The sequence below is a fragment of the Bombina bombina genome, chromosome 3 (assembly GCF_027579735.1).
Source record: "Bombina bombina isolate aBomBom1 chromosome 3, aBomBom1.pri, whole genome shotgun sequence".
Taxonomy (NCBI): Eukaryota; Metazoa; Chordata; class Amphibia; order Anura; family Bombinatoridae; genus Bombina; species Bombina bombina.
Genome location: NC_069501.1, coordinates 849374490 through 849400789, shown reverse-complemented (window position 1 = coordinate 849400789; position 26300 = coordinate 849374490). Strand labels below are relative to the sequence as shown.

The following is a 26300-nucleotide window of genomic DNA, read 5'->3' as shown; positions in this document are numbered from 1 at the left end:
TGGATGTTAAGGACAATACAAGTTATGATTATGGGCCCTATACCCTGTGGCAATAGACTCAAAATTGCAGCACTTGGTTAATTATATTATATAACTAACATACTAAAATGTCTATTATCAGCTAGCTTTATAATATCCACTATCCTGATTAAGAGTTAGCCTAGAAGTGCAGTATAGACAATTCCTGCATCAAGGCCATGAATTATAGCAGTATCACCTTTATACCCTAAACTGGGTCATAAAATAAATATCAGTCCACTCAGTCTGACATAATTCAGATTTTATCTTTGAGACTCTGAAATTGAGGTGTCTTATCAGTATCAACCTAGTTGTTAAGCAGTCTTACTGAATTAGTGTACAATGAAATAGAGCACCCTATGGAAATGAAATAATATAGTTCTAAGTAAACATACTGTCATTCATATCTGCTATATCTATGTCATCAAACTAAAATGTTGTCATAAATGGTATAACATTAAGGAAAGGCAGTTCAATATACTCTAGGACTATATATATAAAAGCACATATACTGACCAAAACAATGTAAAGAATAGAGTAGCAGCCACATAGTGAGATCTCTGCATATTACATATAAGGACAGTCATTCGCGACTACAGTAAGAGAATACAAAGTACTCGCAGGTTTGTAGTTGTGAGTCTACAAAGTATATAACATTTCCCAAAGGTATACTGTTGTATTAGGGGATTCTTCCACACAGACTATGTAGGCTTACCCTACTCCTTGTTTTGGTATCAAACAGACTCCTAACCATAAATATGGACCCTCAGTAAGTCTCTGTATGTACCATGAACTTCCATTTTCTCCCACCAGCAGTGTGAAAATTATAAAGGCCTGATCTTCTTGTTTATGCCAGGTTTCTTGAGTTAACTTCAGCCTTTTGATAAGCAGCTTCAACATAACATTAGAGCAGTAGTCCATGATCTCAAGCTTAAAACAGTTTGGTTGATGCCACAAGACAGTTACCCAAATCACACAAGTAAATATACTAAGGAATAGCTGAAAAAGAAGATTCATGTTTTGGAATGGTCAGGTCCGAGTCCTGACCTTAACCCCTTTCTGCTGGTACTTATTTGTTACATCGGAACAAAGTTCCGATGTAAACAAATACGTACAAAATTGAAATCACGCGTCTGGTGGGGGAGTGCCTATGACGCTAGGCACGCCCTCCAATCCACGATCCCAGTTAGGAAGCTGTAGCTGCTTCAGTAAAGCTTGGAATATCCTAACGGCGTTAAGGTGTTAATCACATTAAGATACCGTAGAATGACCTGAAGAGGGCTGTGCAATCAAGACAACCCAGAAATATTTATGAACTGCATTTGTATGGAGGAACGGTCCCAAATCAGCAAGTCTTATAAGCAGCTACAGGAAAAGGTTGCTGGATAATGTTGATGCTAAAGGAAAATTACAAATGACTAAATTCAAGGGTTCGCTTACTTTTTTCCAGCCTGCACTGTAAAAAGTTGGGACCGCACTCTGGTGCTTTTTTCTCTTCTGGTACGTGAATAGAGACCCTGTCAATCTGCAAACTATTCACTGCTCTCTGGTGTTTTTTACTCTCCTGTAACTCTCTACTGGTACGTGAATAGAGACCCTGTCAATCTGCAAACTATTCACTGCTCTCTGGTGTTTTTTACTATCCTGTAACTCTCTTCTGGTACGTGAATAGAGACCCTGTCAATCTGCAAACTATTCACTGCACTCTGGTGTTTTTTACTCTCCTGTAACTCTCTTCTGGTACATGAATATTTACATAGAGCAAATAATTTTAGTTTGTTAATTTAGTCCTACATCTGTTGTACTGTTATCCAATTTCTTATTTCTAATGTTCTGTTAATTGCCATGTGATGATCAATCCTTATCAATACTTGCTATTATTCTAAAATTTATAGCTGTCTTATTCCATAGTTTTAACCTCCCCCAAATTGTATTGTCTGTTTACTTAAAGGGACACTGTAACCAAAATTTTTCTTTCATGATTCACATTGAGCATGAAATTTTAAGCAACTTTCTAATTTACTCCTATTATCAAATGTTCTTCATTCTCTTGGTATCTTTATTTGAAATGCCAGAATGTAAGTTTAGATGCCGGCCTATTTTTGGTGAACAACCTGGGTTGTCCTTGCTGATTGGTGGATAAATTCATCCACCAATAAAAAAGTGCTGTCCAGAGTACTGAAACCAAAAAAAAGCTTAGATGCCTTCTTTTTCAAATAATGATAGCAAGAGAACCAAGAAAAATTGATAATAGGAGTAAATTAGAAAGTTGCTTAAAATTGCATGCTCTTTCTGAATTACAAAAGAAAAAATTTGGGTACAGTGTCCCTTTAAGATCTCACCCTGACCAGACCAGAATCTAACTTTCCAATTGGCCTTTCCAATTGTCTTTGATTAGCAATCAACTAAATTTAGTGGACTCAGCTGACTGCCCTCCCTGCATATATTTCACACTAGTTTGGGATGTGCATTGCTATAACAACATATGTTAACATTTTCAAAGTGAACATTTTATAAGTGAGGCATTAGCAATAGAATTATACAAGAAATGGATAAGGATTGGGCAAGGGACAAGAAAAAGGCAGGTACTTTTGTAATATTATCGGCTAGATTACGAGTTGTGCGTTTGGGTTAAAAAGCAGCTTTTTAACGCACGCTGGTATTACGAGTCTTGAAATGACAGGTGTACCACTCACTTTTTTTGGTCAGACTCGAAAATACCGCAAATCCACTTACGTCAATTGCGTATCCTATATTTTCTATGGGACTTGCATAACGCCGGTATTACGAGTCTAACCAAAAGTGAGCGGTACAGCCTCTTCTGTCAAGACTGATACCACATTTAAAAGTCATTAGTTAAGAGTTTTATGGGCTAACGCCATAGCATAAAACTCTTAACTAAAGTGCTAAAAAGTACACTAACACCCATAAACTACCTATTAACCCCTAAACCGAGGCCCCCCCACATCGCAAACACTAAATAAAAATGTTTAACCCCTAATCTGCCGCGCCGGACATTGCCGCCACTATAAAAAAATATATTAACCCCTAAACCACCGCTCTCCCGCATCGCAAACACTAGTTTAATTTTATTAACCCCTAAATCTAAGGCTAACCCTAACCCCCCCTAACTTAAATATAATTTAAATAAATCTAAATAAAATTACTACAATTCACTAAATTATTCCTATTTAAAAATAAATACTTACCTATAAAATAAACCCTAAACTAGCTACAATATATCTAATAGTTACATTGTAGCTAGCTTAGGGTTTATTATTATTTTACAGGCAACTTTGTATTTATTTTAACTAGGTACAATAGTTATTAAATAGTTATTAACTATTTAATAACTACCTCGTTAAAATAAAGACAAATTTACCTGTAAAATAAATCCTAACCTAATTTACAATTACACCTAACACTACACTATAATTAAATTAATTACTTAAATTAACTACAATTAAATACAATTTAAAAAAAAAAAGATCTAAAGTACGAAAAAAAAAAAACACTTACTTTTTTAAACTAATTATACCTAATCTAATCCCCCTAATAAAATAAAAAAGCCCCCCCAAAAATAAAAAGCCTTACCCTATACGAAATTACAAATAGCCCTTAAAAGGGCCTTTTGCGGGGCATTGCCCCAAAGTAATCAGCTTTTTTACCTGTAAAAAAAGAAATACAACCCCCCCTAACATTAAAACCCACCACCCACACACCCAACCCTACTCTAAAACCCACCCAATGCCCCCTTAATAAAACCTAAGTTCACCAATAGACCTTACAATCAATAGGTATAGAGTCACCATTTATTAAAATCCAAACATAACAACCAATTATGGTTGTGAGGAATAAATTACTATATCAAATCACAAAAATAGATAATAAACCTATACAAATGAGTCTAAACCATAAAAAAATATTTTTTTTATGGCAATAATGACATTAAACCTAGGGGATTGGACCAATGTGAGTGGTTAAACTTGCATTGTTAAATTAATGGTCCGAAGCGTTATAGTGATCCAATTTTCTAATGTGTAATATTTGTGAACCAATAAAACATTCTGTGGTGATTTAAGTGGAAAAAATATTCATATGTGAAAAATAATAAACTTAAATACAAACTAGTGGAGACAAAAAACAATAATTCAGTCACCATAAAAACCCTACTTGAACGATACGTGTAATCAAACGTGTAATCCAAATAATGAAAAATAAAATCACAGGTGACTAAACTTAAAAATCAGTGCTGACCTAACAAAAACTGAGGTGTTTATTAACCAGACAAGATATAAATTATGGGACAATCTAACTATATGTTAACTGAAGATATTGATTCGGTTAGATTCCTCTAAAATTGACTCGGCGGTCACAGTAGCATTAACAGACTTTACATTCAGAGTTAAAATACATAATAAATGATAAACAAAAAAACAATAAAAAGTCCCAATAAAAGTCAAAGTGGAGTTCCGATTGACAATAATCCTAAATGGATCCTAAAGGAACAAGTGATCCTGGAGAATGCAATGGCGATCCAGTATCCTAATCCGTTTAAGACAAAGACCTGAAAAAGATAAAAAGTGCACTAAACCAATAGCCTACAGGGTATGGATTATTGGTAAAAAAACTCACCCCAATAGGCTATATCCTGGGAGTATAACAAGCCTCACAAATCGTGTATCGATCATCCGTCTACGCGTTTCAGCCCTATAGAGGGCCTTTTTCAAGACGAGATGTCTTGAAAAAGGCCCTCTATAAGGCCGAAACACGTAGACGGACGATTGATACACGATTTGTTAATAATTTTAATATAGCTGGCGGCGGGGTAGGGGGATTAGGGGGTAGGGGGATTAGATTAGGGGTTAATAATTTTAATATAGCTGGCGGCGGTGTAGGAGCTCACATTAGGGGGTAGGTAATGTAGGTGGTGGCGGTGTAAGGAGATCACATTAGGGGGTAGGTAATGTAGGTGACGGCGGTGTAAGGAGATCACATTAGGGGATAGGTAATGTAGGTGGCGGCGGAGTAAGGGGCTCACATTAGGGGGTAGTTAATATAGGTGGCGGCGGTGTAAGGGGCTCACATTAGGGGGTAGGTAATGTAGGTGGCGGCGGAGTAAGGGGCTCACATTAGGGGGTAGGTAATGTAGGTGGCGGCGGGGTCCGGGAGCGGCAGTTTAGGGGTTAAATATTTATTAGGGATTGCGGCAGGGGATCCCGGTTAACAGGTAGATAGACATTGCGCATGCGTTAGGTGTTAGGTTTTATTTTGCAGTTTGCGGTTGACAGGTAGACAGACATTGCGCATGCGTTAGGTGTTATTTTGCAGGTAGTTTAGGGAGTTACGGGGCTCCAATACACAGCGTAAGGCTTACTACGCCTGCAATTATTTTATTATTTTCTGTAATTTAGTGTTTGTTTTCGAACTTTAGATAAAAAATTTTTTATTGTATTTAATTGTAGTTAATTTAGGTAATTAATTTAATTATAGTGTAGTGTTAGGTGTAATTGTAACTTAGGTTAGGATTTATTTTACAGGTAAATTTGTCTTTATTTTAACTAGGTAGTTATTAAATAGATAATAACTATTTAATAACTATTGTACCTAGTTAAAATAAATACAAAGTTGCCTGTAAAATAAAAACAAACCCTAAGCTAGCTACAATGTAACTATTAGTTATATTGTAGCTAGCTTATGGTTTATTTTATAGGTAAGTATTTAGTTTTAAATAGGAATAATTTAGTTAATTGTAGTAATTTTATTAAGATTTATTTTAATTATATTTAAGTTAGGGGGTGTTAGGGTTAGACTTAGGTTTAGGGGTTAATAACTTTATTATAGTGGCAGCGACGTTGGGGGCGGCAGATTAGGGGTTAATAAATGTAGATAGGTTGCGGCGACATTGGGGGCGGCAGAGTAGGGGTTAATAAATAAAATGTAGGTGTTGACAATGTTGGGGGCGGCAGATTAGGGGTTCATAAGTATAATGTAGGTGGCGGCGGTGTCTGGAGCGGAAGATTAGGGGTTAATATTATAATGTAGGTTGCGGCGATGTCGGGAGCGACAGATTAGGGGTTAATAAGTGTAAGATTAGGGGTGTTTAGACTCGGGGTTCATGTTAGGGTGTTAGGTGTAGACATTAAAAGTATTTCCCCATAGGAATCAATGGGGCTGCGTTAGGAGCTTTACGCTGCTTTTTTGCAGGGTTTTTTTCAGACGGCTCTGCCCCATTGATTCCTATGGGGAAATCGTGCATGAGCACGTTTTGCCAGCTCACCGCTACCGTAAACAGCGCTGGTAGATGTGGAGCTAAATGTTGCTCTACGCTCACTTTTCTGCGGCTAACGCCGGGTTTCTAAAAACCCGTAATACCAGCGTTGTCTGTAGGTGAGCGGTGAGGGAAAACTGCTCGTTAGCACCGCACAGCATTTCCGACAAAACTCGTAATCTAGGTGTATGTTTGATATACCTTACTGTTTTCTTTTGCAATTGCTACTGTGGCTTATGTGTTTAACTGGTTCCCTCTTTTGTATAAATGCCTAATATCTTATTCCTTTTTGCTGCCTTTTGTCTCTATAACAAACTACATTATTCAATTGCTCCTTCTCCCTCTCCACCTGCACTGTTCATTAGCCCATCTCTTTTAAACTCACCTTACTTTTGTACTCACGAACTCTACCTATTCCTAAACACTCTCTCTCCCCCCCCTGCACCTTGTCTCAAAAGCAGTCTCATTACTGCAAATCTGTATCTCATGTCACTCTCCCTCTTGCTTTTACTAACTGCTGGTGACATCTCCCCTAATCCTGGTCCCCAACAACTGCCTAGCCGTGCACATCCATGTATACCATCCCACAGACTCAAAAAACAGTAACAACCTTACTCACAATCCTCTTGCATCAAAAGCCACTACCCCTTTCACTTGTGCGCTCTGGAACTCTCGCTCTGTTTGCAACAAACTCACTTCTATACATGACCTCTTTATCTCCCACTCCCTCAACCTTCTGGCCCTAACAGAAACCTGGCTCTCTCCCCTAGACACAGCATCCACTGCTGCTCTGTCACATGGGGGTCTCCACTTCAGCCACACTCCTAGGTCTGGTAATAGACAAGGAGGTGGTGTAGGTATTTTACTTTCCTCTCGTTGCACCTTTCAACAAATACATCCCATCTCTTCCCTCACATTTTCCTCATTCATGATTCACTTATTCTCTCCTCTTTCTATATGTGTTGCAGTCATATACCGTCCTCCTGGCTCCTCAACTCAATTTCTAGATCACTTGGCTGCCTGGCTATCTTATTTCCTTTCCTCAGACACCCCTTCCCTCATTCTTGGTGACTTCAACATCCCTCTTGACAATCCCACTGCCTCCTCTGCAAAACAACTTCTACAACTCACTTCCTCTTTCGGTTTGTCACAATGGACTGATTCTCCCACTCACAAAGATGGTCACTCCCTTGACCTGATCTTTAGCTATCAATGCACTCTCTCAAACTTCACAAACTCCCCCTTTCCTCTTTCTGACCACCATCTCCTTACTTGCAACATATCATCCCTCCCTACAACTCTCCCTCCTTCTGCTCCTCACACCAAACTTCACAGAAGCATTATGTCATTAGATCAAGAACAGCTTTCTAATTCCCTCAAACCTCTCCTCTCATCCTTCTCCTCCTTTTCCTGCCCTGACCAATCTATCTGCCATTATAATTCCACCCTTACATCCGTCCTTGACAATCTCGCCCCTCTTGCCATAGCTCAGAAATCAAACACTCATCCTCAGCCCTGGCATACTCCTCTGACACGATACCTACGCAGATGTTCCGGTACTGCTGAGCGGCACTGGAGAAAATCTAGGAGTTCAGCTGATTTTCAACATTACAAATTTATCTTGAACTCCTACTACTCTGCCCTTAATTTCCATAAGCAACACTACTTCTGTACTCTTATCTCTAATCTTTCTTCAAACCCAAAACGTTTGTTCTCCACTTTCAATACTCTTCTCCGACCTCCCCCACCTCCAAATACAACTTCTCTGTCAGCTCAAGACTTTGCCAACCACTTCAATAACAAAATCGACTCCATCAGAAATTAAATCAGCTCTCAACATAATTCCATTCTCTCACCCCCTCAAATGCTCTCAATCAACCACAACCCACATAACCTTAAACTTAGCTTATTCTCCCCTGTTACTGAGGAAGAAGTTTCGGCACTTATACTGCGCTCTCACCTCACTACCTGACCTTTGACCCTATCCCCTCACAGCTACTCCCCTCCCTCTCTGCCACCCTTACCCTTATACTCACACACACTTTCAACCTCTCCCTCAGCACCGGTACATTTCCCTCATTGCTGAAACATGCACTGGTCACACCTATCCTCAAAAAAACCTTCCCTTGATCCTACCTCCCCATCCAACAACCGCCCTATTTCCCTCCTCCCTCTTGCATCAAAGCTTCTTGAAAAACTAGCTTATGCACGCCTATCCCATTTCCTTACAATAAACTCCCTTCTTGACCCATTGCAATCTGGATTTCGTCCCCATCACTCCACAGAGACAGCAATTGTTAAGGTTACCAATGATCTACTTACAGCAAAATCAAAAGGCCACTTCTCTCTGCGTATCCTCCTTGATCTGTCCGCAGCCTTTGACACTGTTGACCACCCTCTTTTGCTCCAAACCCTCCAATCCTTCGGCATCTGTGACACAGCCCTCTCATGGCTCTCTTCCTACCTGTCAAACCGTACCTTTAGTGTAGGTTTCTCTGGGGCCTCCTCTGCCCCGTCACCACTTTCTGTCAGAGTACCGCAAGGCTCTGTCCTCGGTCCCCTTCTCTTCTCAATCTACACGTCATTACTAGGTTCCCTAATAAAGTCCCACGGTTTACAATATCATTTGTATGCCAACGACACCCAAATCTACTTCTCTGCACCAGACCTATCTCCTTCCTTGCTAACCCGTGTCACTAACTGTCTCTCTCACATCTCTAACTGGATGTCCTCTCACTACCTCAAGCTAAATCTCTCCAAAACTGAGCTCCTTATTTTCCCCCCTTCTTCTAAACTCTCCACCCCAAATCTCTCTATAACTGTCAACAACTCCATCATTACCCTTACCCCACATGCCCGATGTCTCTGGGTCACATTTGACTCAGATCTTTCTTTCACTCCTCACATTCAGTCATTGGCTAAAGCCTGTCGCTTCCACCTTAAAAACATCTCTAAAATTAGACACTTCCTTACACAAGACACAACTAAGATTTTAATCCACTCTCTCATTCTTTCCCGCCTCGATTACTGCAACGCTGTCCTCTCTGGTCTCCCCACCTGCCGCCTAGCTCCTTTACAATCCATAATTAATGCCTCTGCCAGACTCATCTTCCTTACACGTCGCTCTTCATCTGCTGCACCTCTCTGCCAATCCCTTCACTGGCTTCCTCTTGACTCTAGGATCAAACTCAAAATTCTCATTCTAACATACAAAGCCCTCAACTGCACTGCTCCCCCCTATATCTCAGACCTTTTCTCCAGATACTCTCTCTCCCGTCCCCTTCGCTCTGCTCACAACCTCCTACTCTCCTCCTCTCTTGTCACCTTATCACACTCCCATTTACAGGACTTCTCCAGACTGGCTCCCATCTTGTGGAACTCTCTGCCTCGCTCCACAAGACTCTCTTCTAGTTTTAAAAGCTTCAAGTGCTCCCTAAAGACTCTACTGTTCAGGGATGCATACAACCTACGCTAACCTTTCTTTATACCAGTTCCTCTCCTCCATTGCTATCCCCTGAACCCCCTTAGCATGTAAGCCTAAGAGTCCAGCTGGTTGTAGATCACCTTCTTAAGAGCTGACTACAACAGTTCAACTCTTGGCAGGGCCCTCTATCCATTTGATCCCTATAATTGTTTTGTTGTACTCCGCCTTTGTTTATAGCGCTGCGGAATCTGTTGGCGCTCTACAAATAACCAATAATAATGTGTGTTTATGAACTTCGGGCTGATCGAATGCCAAAGATGGAGACTGCAAGCCGCATTCAGCAATTTTCGGAGTCTGATTTATTCTTGTGTAAGTGCAACACACGAAGGTCTATGCAAATCCATTTTACAAAGAGCAAGTGCTCTGTGAGCAGTTATTTATCAGCCGATCAGCTTCATCAATGCTGATGTCACACTTTGCTTTTCCGTAATCTCATGAGATTTCATTGAGATCACATGGTATTTCAAAGTAAACTTCCTTATACTGAGGAAGGAAATAACATAACTGGGCCTGCACGTGCATGCATGCTTCCTTGCAAGTCCCTCTAGAATGAGATGCAGCTACTGAGGAAATTTTGAGGTAAAATATATTTCTCTTTTACATAGAGATGTTCAAATGATATTTTCTAGTCAGCGTTTTACAGGTATGCTGCATCACTTTCAGGGCTTCAACATTTGGGTATCATGTCCCTTAAATTGTAACTTGGATGATCAGAACACATTTTATGAGAAATCAATGCAGAAATCTTGGTAATTCCAGAGAGTTCACAAACTTTTTCTTGCAACTTTGCAACTGTATATGGTTCTTCACGCCATTTACCACTAACATGTCAAAAGCTTTTGCAATGCATTAAAAAAACAGTTCTAGTTAGCCGAGCTAAACTATCCCACATACCCAGTTTAAGCCCACTTATGTAAATATTTCCCTAAAAGTGAACCCTTTAAGGAATATAAAATCTGATCAAAGGTAGGAACTGTCTTAAAACAAACTAACAAATTAATATGTGAGAATACCCTGAGTCTCCAGAAAACATAGATACCAAAATGTGTTTTTTTTCATCAAAACTGAAAAATTCTATGCATTATTTTATGCATTACTATCAATACATTTCATTTACCTATATATACACTATTGAAATATAACCCATTTGCTACACATGCTTAACCCCTTAAGGACCGGGCATTTCAGACAAAAACTTCCCCAAAAAACTATTTTTTTTTTAGAAGAAGAAAACCCAAAGTATTGATCTAGGCCCATTTTAGAATATTTCATGCCACCATTTCACCGCCAAATGCGATCAAATAAAAAAAAACGTTTACTTTTTCACAATTTTAGGATTCTAACTGAAATTAGCTACAAACAGCTTGTGCAATTATGGCACAAATTGTTGTAAATACTTCTCTGGGATCCCATTTGTTCAGAAATAGCAGACATATATGGCTTTGGCATTGCTTTTTGGTAATTAGAAGGCTGCTAAATGCCGCTGCTCACCACACTTGTATCATGCCCAGCAGTGAAGGGGTTAATTAGATAGCTTGTAGGGTTTATTTTAGCTTTAGTGTAGAGATCAGCCTCCCGCCTGATACATCCCACCCCCTGATCCTTCCCTGACCCCTCTCAAACAGCTATGTTCCCTCTCCCCACCCCCAAAGGTCACCCCCATCTTGAGTACTGGCAGAAAGTCTGCCAGTACTAAAATAAAAGGCTGTTTTTTTTTTTATAAAAAATGTTTTTAGGTTTTCTGCAGTGTATTATCCCCCCAACCTCCCTGATCCCCCCCAAAACAGCTCTCTAACCCTCCCCCCTCTACCTATTTTCTGCCATCTTAGGTACTGGCAGCTGTCTGCCTGTACCCAGTTTGCAGCAAATTAGGCAATTAAAAAAAAAAAAAAAAAAATACCCGTTTTTTCTGTAGTGTAGCTGCCCCACCTCATTACCCTCCCCTCCTCCCCCTCCCAGATCCCTTTCCCTCAATGGATGCCACATAGGATCCCCCTCATTGCCCTTCCTCCCTCCTTCCCCCTCACTTCCAAGCTCTTTTTGGGCATGCAGAAATAGCTCAATCTCGCTATTTTGAGTGAGATTGCGGCAGAGAGAAGTCCAGGACTGCAGCAACGTACAGGGTACATCGCTGGTCAGGGTACTGCACTGGTTGTTAAGGGGTTAATTACCTATTAAGGGACAGATTACAAGTGGAGCTCTAAATATAGGTGTTACAAGTTGTCAGCAACGCGAAGATTGCTGGAAAGCATTGCGCTCATGAGAGCGCACTTCCATAGGCTCCAATGTGACAGCATCAGAACCTAAGCGCAGTGAAGGGGGTAAGTAGTTCAGCGATGGCAGCAAATATAAATATATATGCTTATGTACATATATATTTATGTGTTTATACACATATTAACACATAAATATTTATGTATATAAAGATATACATATATATTTACTGGGAACACACAGTTCCCATAGACTACAATGTTAAGGCACTTTTCAGTGCGTGTTTTTTTTTTTCTTACATCCCACTCCCGCCAACTTTACCCCCAAAATACTGAATTAGTGCAGTTATTTTATTAAAAAATAAAGATGCTGCTATCTTTATGTTTTAATAAAATACACTACACTGTATTCTGGGGGCATTTGGGGCACATTTATAAAATTAACCAGAGATTTGATCTCTGGTTAATTTTATAAGCGCTAATTGCTACCGCAGGTGTGCGATAATTTAGCGCTCCACTTGTAATCTAGCCCTAAGTGGGGAGCTGCTTTTTCCACAACAAACCACTTGTGTCTGTTTTCTGCTCAGTAGTGCTGAGGGACACAGAAATACCCTTGGAGGGCCAGCTGAGGCAGCAAACTGTAATATAGACTGTCCAGGCTTAAATTAATACACAAGTAATGTTAAATTGAATTCTATAACCAACCTGGTTCTGGTCAACTTGTGCTACATGGGTTTGTGTAAAAGAATAATGACAATAGCTTTCATTATATCACTTAAATATTTAAATGTTGTTAGTATAGTATTGTCATCATACAACTGATAAGACAGTTTGTAGAACATATATTTATATATTTACTGAATTTAATAAACTTATAGCTATACAATTGGTATGTAATAAAATCTGCTGTTAACGATTATGTTCGGTCAGGTATAATTTAATTTGTTACAGCAAAATCAGAGCAGCAGAATATACACAATACCAATATCAATATATTAAGGTACAAAAAAAGCCAAATATTTCAAACTATGTTTGCATTTTTCTGAGCCTCAATTTTTTAAACTTGACAAATGACTCTTTATACATTTTAACCTTGTGATGTTCACATTTTCATCTATAATAAATTTGATAAATTAAAACCTGTTACATAAATGAATGAAGAGCTTAACTACATATTTTATTGTGTATCATTAAATATTGCCTTTTTGGGATGAGTGAGACTGCAAAGTATATGACTTAATATTATTATAGTACATTATTAGATGATGACTGTATATTATGCTGGTGTACACTTGTTATTATCTATCCAGGTGATTAATAAAGCGCAGGCCGTGCTTTCCAAAAGAATCATAACAGTCATGATAAGGTAGACTAAGCCACTCAGGCTGATAGCTTGTTGTGCTGTAGACAAAACACTCTAGGACGCTGTTAACAGCTGCTTCCTCTATAGGTGAGCCATCTTTATCTTCCCACTCTAGTATTTGAATCCCCTTGAGAGTACGTTGGTACATGTTTGGGCAGCTTTCAAATTTATCCAAGAACTGAAGCAGGTGCTCATCAACAGAATATATCTCTCCAATAATATGGTGTCCTGTTCCTGGGACATTCAGCAAAAATGGAACGTTGCCTTTCTCTGCAATTACCAAGGGATACTTGTCTCCGGTTTTGCCTATTCCTTTATATACAGCTTTTCCGTGCTCACCATTTGTCATAATGTGGTAGTTAGGTTGCCCCTTCTTAAGGGTACCGTATACAAAGATATTTATCATTTTTTTTCTGTGGAGAGAAAAAAAAATACTTAAGGTCTTAGAACTTAGTGCTTTGAAAAATACTCATTTACCACATACATTTACAAATACAAAAATGACAAATTTAGACAAATAATACGTGAAAACTTTGCTCAAAACTGTTTAAAAAAAGGTTTTATAAAGTATTGTGCAAAAAGGACAAACCACATCAGAGATACCTCTGTTTATTTGACAAGAACTTAAATGACAAGTTGATTGCCAACCTTATAAACTGCACTGAAGGTGGGAATCTGAAGGTAATTTAATGCATGCTGCATGAATCTTACAAAAAATCATTTCTGTATTTCTGTATAGGGGCATGAAACCTAAATTAGTTTGTTCAAGATTTAGACAGAGCATACAATTGTAGCCAACTTTCCAATTTGCTTCTATTATAGAATGTACTTCATCTTCTTGGTATCATTTGTTAAAGGAGCAGCAATGCACTACTGGGAGTCAGCTGAAGATATTGTATAAGCCAATGACAAGGGGTAATTAAAGTGATTGTAAATTTGTGAAACGCTAGGATTTACCATTGCAACAAATAAAGGGGACTTTCAGTCAGGGAGTATAAAATACTTCATGCTGTAAGTTCCTTTATTTGTCTGCAGCGTTCACCGTGCTAAGCGCCTCAGGCCTCCCACGGCAGAACACTATTTTGCACTGAGATGACCTCCTCACCTCTTAGCCAATAGCCATGTGGGCCTGCTGGCATCAAGCCGGATAGCTAGCACACTATTGGCTAAGAGTACCTCAGTGCAAAATAGCATTCTGCTGTGGGTGGCCTGAGGCTGCAGATAAATAAAGGAACTTTCAGCATGAAGTATTTTATACTTCATGACTGAAAGTCCCCTTTATTTGTTGCGTTGGTAAATCCCAGTGTTTCCCAAACGCTAATATTTACTATCACCTTAAGTGCAGCCACCAATCTGCAGCTAGATCCCAGTAGTGCATTGCTGCTGCTGAGCCTACCTAGGTATGTTTTTTAACAAAGGATACCAAGAGAACAAAGCAAATGAGATAAAACAAGTACATTAAAGCTGTTTCAAATTACACACTCTATCTGAATCATGAAAGTTTAATTTTGACTTAACTATCCCTTTAATGAACCTAGGATAACCGAAAATTACCACTTGAGGTATCTCTTTGGAGACTGTTGTTGGTTTATTTTAAAGCTAACATCAGATGTGGATTGGGAACATTATGTTTAAACAGACACAGACTTTATTGCAAGAAGTCTAGTTACCTGCTTCACATTACAATATTATTATTATTGCTTACTTTATGTTGATCAGATACCACATTCATGAATTTTGTTTATCTACATAAACATTGTTTGCATTTATTTCCTACCCTATCCTGAGCTGTACAGCTGCCATTTTCCTTCTTACTCTGGGAGTGGTTGCATGCTTGGTAGTTAAGTCTATGATTATTAATAAATATGACAACAGATTTTAATGCAACAGTCTAAATATATATCCTCTAACTTTCCGCATATACTTTTTTTTATTAATATTATTAATTGTTTTAGATACCTCTTTTTGTTGGCTAGCTGCAAGTATACTAACAAAGTACAGCAAGGTTTCATATTCAGTTTTGTATAAAAGGATGGGTAAAAAAAATTCTTATATGACATTCACCATACATATAAATTCTAATCACTTTCTCAACTAGAAATAAAGTGCATATTTCTGTGTTTATGAAGATAAAAAAGAAGAAATATGTTTGATATTCAAAATTAGGAATTAGATTTGTTTCTTTTAAGCAGTTTATCTTCTGTTTTGTTGATAGTAAACTTCTTCAGTTATAGACTTCTTAAATGTTGAAACTCAAATTACAGCTGACAAAGGATACATTAATTTGAAATTACAGACCTATATACAACAATAGGACATTCTGCTTCCTCAGTTTCATTAGAAGAATCATTACCTTTACAGTTATGTTTTAACTAACCAACAAAGGTCCTTCAGGCAGAAGCTGGTCCCAAAAGGGATTGAAAAGGGTCAAAGGTGAGCTTGAAACCATGCAATTAATTCTCATAAGGGGATTAAGGCACTCGTGTTCACTTTGAATCACAAAAATGAATAGTGAATAAAATTGTTCAAATCCAAGAGTTTAGTGTCAAAACGAATAAATCTGGATGTCAGGAAGCAAGAACACATAAAACAATTAAGCACTAAATAGAAGAATAAAAGCTCAATGGATATTTATCAGTTTTCCAGCTGCAATATGATGAATGTACTGTAGTAAAAGGTCTCATCAGCATAGATTCTAAGTATGATGGCTCCAACTGTAATCAGCAAAGGTCATCTCATGAAGATGTATTCCCCACAAAGGGTCTCCGCTGTCACCATATTCACTAATATCACCAATGACAGCAACATTAGAGAGACTGTTCAATCTCTATTTAAGAATATAGAAGTGGTACATTAATTACATTAAGGACATTATACATCTGTTGCTTTTCTGTAAACCTGTGCTTGTAACCTGTAAATGCTGTAATGGCTACTTTGGGCAATTGCAGCATTTGCATGTTATAGACAGTGCTTGCTGGCCCCTTAGGGAGCGTGTAGCAGAAAAGGTTGTCTAAAAGCCAGAAATAGGGCTTTCATTAGAATTATTAAAAAATGTAGTATGTGTATGTTAAATGGCACCCTTATAATGCAGTACTCAAATGGATCCGGAAGTAATGCATCAATTCCATGTCCCTTCTTAAACTGTAGTGTTTCACACCTTTAACTACAAACCACTTCTCTCAACTATAATTTCAGGCCTTTCCGCATGGTTGGGAAAACAGATCATGCAGGCCAAAAATTGATTGCTAGGACGGCTAGTAACAAAAAATCCTTTATTAGACTCCAATAAAAAATGACAAGGTTTCACCAATGAGGGCTAAATACAACACATGTAAAAAAATAAAAAGAGAGAGGTTAAAAATAATACAATGTAACACACATCCTCTCGAGCAGTAGGACGCGTTTCGGGTTGCCCCGTATTCACATATGGCTGAGACGAGTGTTCTACTCTCTCATATACTCAATTCATAACAGAATTCACCTGTCTCTAATCAACTGACTTTAATTCGTAACACTATTGAGTTCACATATACAAATGCTGGAGACCTCCTAGAACCTACAGATGGACAGTTATTGATTAAAACTCACTGTCAACATATACACGAGTATATATACAATTTTCCATTTTAACACAAAGGGTACTGCAAATGAAGAGGAGACGTTATCTACTAATATTATTTTTGTGTCTATATCGTGTGCCTAAAGGGTGAACAATACTACACCAATTAATGGACACTGACTATATTATCATACTAGAGGCAGTTCAAAAAACAAGAGAGAGTTAAATACTAACAATAGTTATATAAACATACTCATATGGAGGACATTGTAATACTTGCGATAGGCAGAAAGAGCCTGCACTATTTGACTATCTAGCGTTATGTTACTTATTTTGTTGAAATAAGAGGTCCTGTCTCAAATTTGTAAAGCATTCTTAGCAAATGGCGACTAAATGCTAGATTAATTTACACTCTTTAGCATGGAGAATGATGAATTAGAGGTAGATGATAGCGGGTACTGTACTTTTAGGCCATATAATGGAATAATCTTCAAGATAAAGGAAACTATAACTCATCCCTGGTAAGTGACAATATAATATTGTCATTATTGTGCTTTTATCTTTTATAGGCAGCAGCAATTGAACTTTTAGGTTCATAATTAAACAAACCTAATGGGAATATAGGAGCATTAGTTAGAACAAGAGGTTCTGCTTAATGATGTTATTGCATAAATAAGTATCAAAGCAATTATTAGGACAAGAGGTTCAACTCAACGTAATTAGTGCAAAGGTAAAAACATATTTAAATACGAATAAAGAGTCTTGTTTTATATAAGGTCAATAGAAACTGTCTCCCATAGTCACAATATTATAATTACCTCTGCAGTTGGAAGATTATACATTACAAGGATAAAGGGGTACTAGTTTAAACATATTTTAAATGGAAAGGATGCAGTAACTATATTTATAATTCTACTGTTAAAATTACCTTTCCCATTTGCTTTAGTTTTGATTATGTCAACCATTAGCAGGGGCTTAATCTATATTAGTACTAATGAACTGTCATTTCACCTTTTCTTTAGTTACTCCCCTTAAGTAAGATACCTAGCAGACCTAAATAGATAACTCTCTCCCAGTGATTCATGATATCATACGTTGAGTTAAATCCCCCAGGATATCTAGTCTCAAGTTTAAATATACAGAATGCTTCTCTGCGATACAATTCTTTATCTCTGTCACCTCCTCTCCTAGGGTTTTTTACCAATTCTATGGCTTGCCATCTAAATGTATTTACTGATTGGCCATGTTTGAATATAAAATGTGTTGCTAATGCTGAACATTCTTTTTTGCAATTAATATTGCTCAAGTGTTCGCGAAAGCGAGACCTCACCTCCCTTGTGGTGAGGCCTACGTACTGCAATTTGCATTCTACACAAGATATAAGATAGAGTCTAGACAATATAGCACATGCTACAATTTATACACTGAGAAGTATCAAAGGTTTTGCCCGTCCTGTATGATGTAAATTGAGAACTAACTAAGATGTAATCACACGCTTTACATCTTATGTTACCACATTTGAAAGTTCCTTTATGTGTAAGCCAACTACTACCTCTATTCCTTTAGGGGAGCACTGTAGGGGAAAGAATATTACCCAAGGTGATGCTTTTTCGGTAGGAAAATCTACACCCTATGTCTACAATTCCTTTAAGCTTGGTATCCGCCAAAAGAATTGGCATATGTTTTCTGACAATTTTACAGATATCTTGATACTGATCACTATAACTAGTGACAAAGGTGACTTGACTATTACTTCTATACTTCTCATCAGAAACACTTACTTTTTCCTTTAGTAGTGCTTGCCTTGGAATGTCATCAACTTCCTTTCATGTTTTCAAAATGGTTCTGGTGCTATAGCCCCTCTGTACTAAGTCATTACTTAATCTCTTACATTCCTCCCAGTAATCTCCCTCCTTGGAGCAGTAACGCTTCATTCAGGTAAATTGCCCTTTAGCAATTGCTCTAGCCAAATTCTTTGGGTGATTGCTGGAACTGTGTAGGAGATTATTTTTTGCTATGGGCTTACAATATGTACGTGTTTCAACCTTCTTTTCTACTCTGTCAGCCGACAGGGTCACATCTAAGTAGTTGATTGTTGTACTGTGTAACTCCATAGTGAATCTAATGCCCATTTTATTGGTATTTAAGTAATCCAAAAACAAAAAGGCTTCTTCCTGCGTGCCATTCCACACCATGATCAAATCATCAATAAACCTCCTGTAGAGGGAGATGGATGAACGAAACTTATTTCTATCTCCAAAGATGTGGGACGCCTCCCACCAGCCAAGAAATAAGTTAGCGTAGGACGGCGCAAAATTTGCACCCATGGCTGTCCCACACCTCTGGAGATAGAACGAGGTCTCAAACTCAAAATAATTGTTCTCCAATAGATAACGCACAATTTCAACAAAGAAATCAACTTGATCAGAGTCAAAATTGGTTGCCGTGGTAAGAAAATACTTTATCGCTTCCAATCCCCAAACATGTGGGATAGAAGAATAGAGTGAGACAGCGTCTATGGTGATCCAGCTGTGGACATCTTTCTACTTGAAATCAGAGAGTAAATTCAAAAGATGTTTTGTATCTCTGAGATAACTCCACAGCTGGACCACCATTGGTTGAAGGATGCTGTCCACCCATTCAGAAAGGGGTTCAAGTGCTGACCCTATCCCTGAGACAATGGGTCTACCCTTAATGTCATCTAGGGACTTATGCACTTTAGGGAACATATGGAAGACTGGTGTCTTGGGATGAGGGACACATAGAAATGATGCTGTCTTGCTATCTATGTACCTTTTTTCTACTCCCTCGTCTACCAAGGACCAAATCTGTTCCTGGATCTGATTTTTGAGATTACCTTGTATTTTTAGGTAAGTATCCCTGTCATTTAATTGACGTAGTGCTTCCATAATGTAGTCCTCTTTCTTTAAGATGACTGTGGTGCCCCCCTTATCTGACTTTCTGATCACAATCTGTTCATTGTTTTTAAGTTCATCCAAAGCTTTTCTCTGGATTATGGTTAAATTCTGTTTGTTAGTTCCCTGTTGTGCGTGTAGTGTGGTTAGTTCTTTTTCTATACTTCTGTGGAACAATTCCAGTACATCTCCTCTGCTCTGTATGGGATAAAACGCTACACATCTCATCAAAATCAAGTATGGTAATGTTTGTTCTTGGTCAATAGGGGATGCCATGTTATCCAAACTTTCCAAGAAATGTCTCTTTAATGTTAAATTTCGGACTAGGCCATTTAAATCTATAAGTGTGTTAAATAGCTTAAACTTGCAAGACGGTGCTAAACCCATGTTTAACACTCTATATTGGTTCTCTGTAAGCTCTATTCCTGAGGCATTAATGACATTACCCACTATCTCTAATACCCTATCTTGTGAGTTTACATAGGTTTCTCTGTTTAATTTTTGTATGTTCTTAGTAAATACCGATTTTTGCCTGTCAATCCTCTTCCTGATCCCCCCACTCCGGGTCTTTCTTGGGGGAGGTAAAAAACCTGTTCCATACTTTCAGTATTTTCCCTATCTTCTGGGTCACTCCTGTTGCTAATGTTAGAATATTTTTTAGCTGGATCTATTACTAGGACCTCCTCTACCTTTTCCCCAAGTAAGTACATTTTTATTGGAACCTCTACCTCTGTAGGTTTTGCTATGTTGATTGCTAGCTTGATGATTATTTTTAATGGTATTACTATTACTTGTTTTTAGAATAGAAGGTCTATCATTAGGTCTACTGTGATCCTTATTAGATCTTATAGAGTTCAAATCTTCTTCTTCACTGTAGACTTGCTCGCCTGTGTCCCCATGGGTATATGCTTCTTCTTCTCCCGATTCAGCCTCTGTATCCGAGAAGTTCACTTTTTTAGGCTGTGAGTGGTTCTCCTTGTTCTTTTCTTCTGTATCAGTGTTATTTCACTGCCTGGAACGTGATCTTGAGCGCCATCTCCTGGTTCTTCTGTTACCTTGTCTGTTGCTGGAATCTCTGGGAAAACAGATCTCCTGGCTTGGAAGAATTAATATTCTTAAAATGAACATTCTCCCAAGAATATTATACCTATTCCAAACACTTCCTATCCATCTCCCAATTACTTTTATTACCTCCTTACAAAAAATATTTAAATTTATTTGGTATAAACATAAAGCGAGGATTAGTAAGAAAATCATTCATCTTCTACATCTTCTTGCAGGCGGTTTGGGCGTCCCAGACCTATACAAGAACAGACAGGCAATTTATCTCCAATTAATTATTGACTGGTTTTCTAACTTTCATAATAAAATTTGGATTCAACTAGAACACAGTATTGCACAGCTCCCTCACTTGGACACCTAGAGAGAGAGACAACATTTTTAAAGGAGCTTCGCAAATCATGAGTGAAACCTAGAATGTCTGGGCTAAAATACTAGTGGACTATCCACATACTGTATGTCCTCCAAAATATCACCCCTGACTCCATTAGTATATAATATGGAATTCATCCCAGGACAGACACGTTAACAAAATACTAGGCCCACCCTATAGAATCTTAATGATATGCCACTTAGAGGATGATCAAAAGCTAACCACTGCAACTGACTTATGGGAATCTGGCTTCATAGCCTTAAAAAAACTGGCTATTTTACAGTCAATGTCATTCTTACATCATGAACCTCAGAACAAGAACATCCTTCGATCCCTTAATGACTTTTGAATCTCTTTGCGGAAAATCCTCTCCCACCAAATATACCCTCTACCTTTCATGTCATTTTACAACATTCTTCCCCTGGCGATATCCCATACTACATAGATTGATGGAATACGGAACTAGAGATAAGTATATTGTACACTGAATTACAACACATTTACACTATTGTTAAGGAATCCTCTATATCATTTACATTTTTAGAACTTAACTCAAAAAATTTACAGAGGTGGTACTTAACGCCAGTACCTTGTAAAAAAAAAAAGTAAAAAAACGCTGCACAGTGTTGGAGATGAAGTGCGCCTAATGGACATATGGCTCATATCTGGTGGCAATGCCCTAGCTTGTCGTCTATTTGGACAGACATCTCAAATGAAACAAGTAAGATATTAGAGTTCCCTTAGACCCATGCTTGTGGATTTTCAATAAAACTCCTAAAAAATTTACAATGTCAAAGAAAAAATTATTTAATGTACTAGCCTTAAAATTCTTATTGCAAGAAACTGTAAGTCAGATAAGATTCCATCCCTGACACAATGGAAACAGGAATTTAATTGTACCTTACTACTAGAAGAATATTATTTTATGAAGATTAAAGGGACAATCTACACCAGAATTGTTATTGTTTAATAACAATTCCTTTATTACCCATTCCCCAGTTTTGCATAACCAACGCAGTTATATAAATATACTTTTTACTTCTGTGATTACCTTGTATCTAAGCCTCTGCAAACTGCCCCCTTATTTCAGTTCTTTTGACAGACATCCATTTGAGACAATCAGAGCTGGCTCTGTGGATCTCCACGTGCGTGAGCAAAGTGTTATCTATATGACACACATGAACTAACACCCTCTAGAGATGAAAACGTTCCAAAATGCCCTGAGAGAAGAGGCGGCCTTCAAGGGCTTAGAAATTAGCATATGAACCTCCTAGGTTTAGCTTTCAACTAAGAATACAAAGAGAACAAAGCAAAATTGGTGATAAAAGTAAAATGGAAAGTTGTTCAAAATTACATTCTCTATATGAATCATGAAAGTTTATTTTGGACTAGACTGCAGGGGCGGTTCTACACAGGGGCTCACAGGGGCCAGGCCCCATTAAAAATGTCCCTGGCCCCCCCTGTGGCCCCCCTGAGCTGGCCACTGAGCTGACTGAAAAATACCGGACAAGATCAAGGCTATTTATCTGCTTCCCTGTCCCTGAAACGCTGTCTAGTCAAAGTGTGGGGTTAACAAAGTGAAGTGGGGTTAACAAAGTGAAGTAAATATATACTGTATATATATATATATATATATATATATATATATATATATATATATATGTGTGTGTGTATGTATGTATGTATCTATGTGTGTGTGTATGTATGTATGTGTGTGTATATGTGTTTGTGTATGTATGTGTGTGTGTGTGTGTGTGTATATATATGTGAGTATGTATGTGTGTATATATGTGTGTGTATGTGTGTATATATGTGTGTGTATGTGTGTATATATGTGTATGGATGTGTGTGTATATGTGTGTGTATATATATATATATATATATATATATATATGTGTGTGTGTGTGTGTGAATGGATGTGTGTATGTATATATATATATATATATATATATATACACAAATTATAAATATATATACATTTATACACACACATATATATATATATATTATATATATAAAATCATTTGTTTCTGTTTTTTTAATGTGCCCCCCTGATTAAACACTGGCCCCACCTTGGCCCCCCCAGTAAAATTTGTCTAGAACCGCCACTGCTAGACTGTCACTTTAAATTACGCCTATTCCTAAATGGAATCCTTATGGAAAACATATCTCACAAACAATTTCATACACCACACACCTAGTCACCATCTAAACAATTTGATTCAGTACTTACTCTACGCGCCACCCTAAAAGAAGCTTTAGGTTTACGGAGGCTTTTTATACCTAATGGCCTTCTTTTCTTCCTCTCCTATTTCAGGACCGCTGTTAATATTACGATTTAGACTCTAAGTAGTGCACTGACCTATTTTGAACTCAACTATATCTATTAGACTAAGTTACTGTTATCTTGAGTGTGTGCGCTCGCATGTGCATGAGCTATTTATTTGTGTGTCTCACATTTTTAGTGCTGTAACAGGTAGTGGTAGAAAGATAGCGGTGTTGTGCGTGTCCTAGAAAAAAAAACGTTATGTTTTTTCCCAGCTGCATAATCTTTTGTCTATAATTACCCTGTTTTAATGAAGCCTCTTGCCGTTAAGGGACATTGTACATTGGATTTTTCTTTGCATAAATGTTTTGTAGATGGCCATTTATATAGCCCGTCTGGTAGTGGTTTTATAAAAAAATTATAGTTTTGCTTATTTTTTAAGAACATTGTGCTGATTTTCAGACCCACAGTGTCAGATGTATACACACGTTTACAGACTCCTGCTGGCTCCTATTTATGTTATCTGTCTTTTCATATGAAGAGAGGGGGGAAGGTGCGTAGTGTCTGCTCTTTTTGTTTACCCAGCCCCTTTCAGTGGGTATCCCAGACCACCTCATCAACAGTGCTAAACTGGGAACTTCTAAGTACTTTTTAAAAATGTTTTATACTGGATTTTTAGATCAGCATCTGTGCATATTCTTCTTTATAGTAGTGTCTATTACATGCAGTTATATGAAAATTGGTGTATACTGTCCCTTAACCCCTTAATGACTCATGTCGTATAGGGTACGTCTTGCACAAACTGGTCTTTAAAGACCAGCGATGTACCCTGTACGACATTAGGGGTTTAAAGCGGCTGGAAGTGATCCTGATCACTTCCAGCCTCTTTCCGGTTATTGCAGTGATGCCTCAATATCGAGGCATCCTGCAATAACACCCCTTGGCCATCCGATGCAGAGAGAGACACTCTGTGGCCCTCTCTGCACCGGACATCGATGGCCGGTATCGTTGGTGGGTGGGAGCTGATGTGGGAAGCGGGTGGGCGGCCATCGATGGGCCCTATGATGTCGAGGGGGGTGGGATCGTGGCCGGGATAGCCGGGGGCGCGCGCGTGTACAGGGTGGAAGCGGGTGGGAATGGCTACACTACAGAAATCTTTTTGAATAAAAGTGGGATAGAGTGGGGTCCCAAATTTAATTAAAAAAAACATCTAAGGGATCTGGGAGGGGTGGGGGTTTGGTCTTTTGGGGGGGAAGCTACACTACAGAAAAAATAGAGCATTTTGTTTAGTAAACTGGGTACTGGCAGACAGCTGCCAGTACCCAAGATGGCTACCAATAAGGTAGAGGGGGAGGGTTAGAGAGCTGTTTGGGGGGGGGGGGGGGGATCAGGGAGGTTGTGGGTTAAGGGGGGATCCTACACATCAGCATATGTAAATATGCTAAAAAAATTTTTTTTAAAAAGATACCTTTTATTTTAGTACTGGCAGACTTTCTGCCAGTACTTAAGATGGCGGAGACAATTGTGGGGTGCAGGAAGGAAGAGAGCTGTTTGGGAGGGATCAGGGGGTGTGATGCGTCAGGTGGGAGGCTGATCTCTACACTAAAGCTAAAATTAACCCTGCAAGCTCCCTACAAGCTACCTAATTAACCCCTTCACTGCTGGGCATAATACAAATGTGGTGCGCAGCGGCATTTAGCGGCCTTCTAATTACCAAGAAGCAACGCCAAAGCCATATATGTCTGCTATTTATGAACAAAGGGGATCCCAGAGAAGCTTTACAACCATTTGTGCCATAATTGCACAAGCTGTTTGCAAATAATTTCAGTGAGAAACCTAAAATTGTGAAAAATGTAACTTTTTTTTCATTTGATCGCATTTGGCGGTGAAATGGTGGCATGAAATATACCAAGATGGGCCTAGATCAATACTTGGGGATATCTACTACACTAACGCTAAAATTAACCCTAGAAGCTCCCTACATGCTCCCTAATTAACCCCTTCACTGCTGGGCATAATACACGTGTGGTGCGTAGTGGCATTTAGAGACCTTCTAATTATCAAAAAGCAACGCCAAAGCCATATATGTCTGCTATTTCTGAACAAAGGGGATCCCAGAGAAGCGTTTACAACCATTTATGCCATAATTGCACAAGTTGTTTGTAAATAATTTCAGTGAGAAACCTAAAGTTTGTGAAAAAAAATTGTGAAAAAGTGAACATTTTTTTTTATTTGATCTCATTTGGCGGTGAAATGGTGGCATGAAATATACCAAAATGGGCCTAGATAAATACTTTGGGATGTCTTCTAAAAAAAAAATATATACATGTCAAGGGATATTCAGGGATTCCTGAAAGATATCAGTGTTCCTATGTAACTAGCGCTAATTTTGAAAAAAAGTGGTTTGGAAATAGCAAAGTGCTACTTGTACTTATTGCCCTATAACTTGCAAAAAAAGCAAAGAACATGTAAACATTGGGCATTTCTAAACTCAGGACAAAATTTAGAAATTATTTAGCATGGGTGTTTTTTGGTGGTTGTAGATGTGTAACAGATTTTGGGGGTCAAAGATAGAAAAAGTGTGTTTTTTTCAATTTTTTCCTCATATTTTATAATTTTTTTATAGTAAATTATAAGATATTATGAAAATAATGGTATCTTTAGAAAGTCCATTTAATGTCGAGAAAAACGGTATATAATATGTGTGGGTACAGTAAATGAGTAAGAGGAAAATTACAGCTAAACACAAACACTGCAAAAATGTAAAAATAGCCCTTGT

At 38.2% G+C, this 26300-nt stretch overlaps 1 protein-coding gene across 2 annotated transcripts in view; it reads right to left on the bottom strand.

Moving 5' to 3' along the window:
• Window positions 1–12902: 12902 nt before the first annotated feature.
• The window catches only part of GGACT (gamma-glutamylamine cyclotransferase), a 39373-nt gene continuing 25975 nt past the window's right edge, over window positions 12903–26300 (bottom strand). For both annotated transcript variants that reach the window (XM_053704914.1, XM_053704913.1), the window contains exon 2: window positions 12903–13762. In XM_053704914.1, the coding sequence (XP_053560889.1) occupies window positions 13285–13755 (471 nt within the window). In that variant the 5' untranslated portion in view covers window positions 13756–13762 and the 3' untranslated portion in view covers window positions 12903–13284. The remainder of the gene's footprint in view (window positions 13763–26300) is intronic.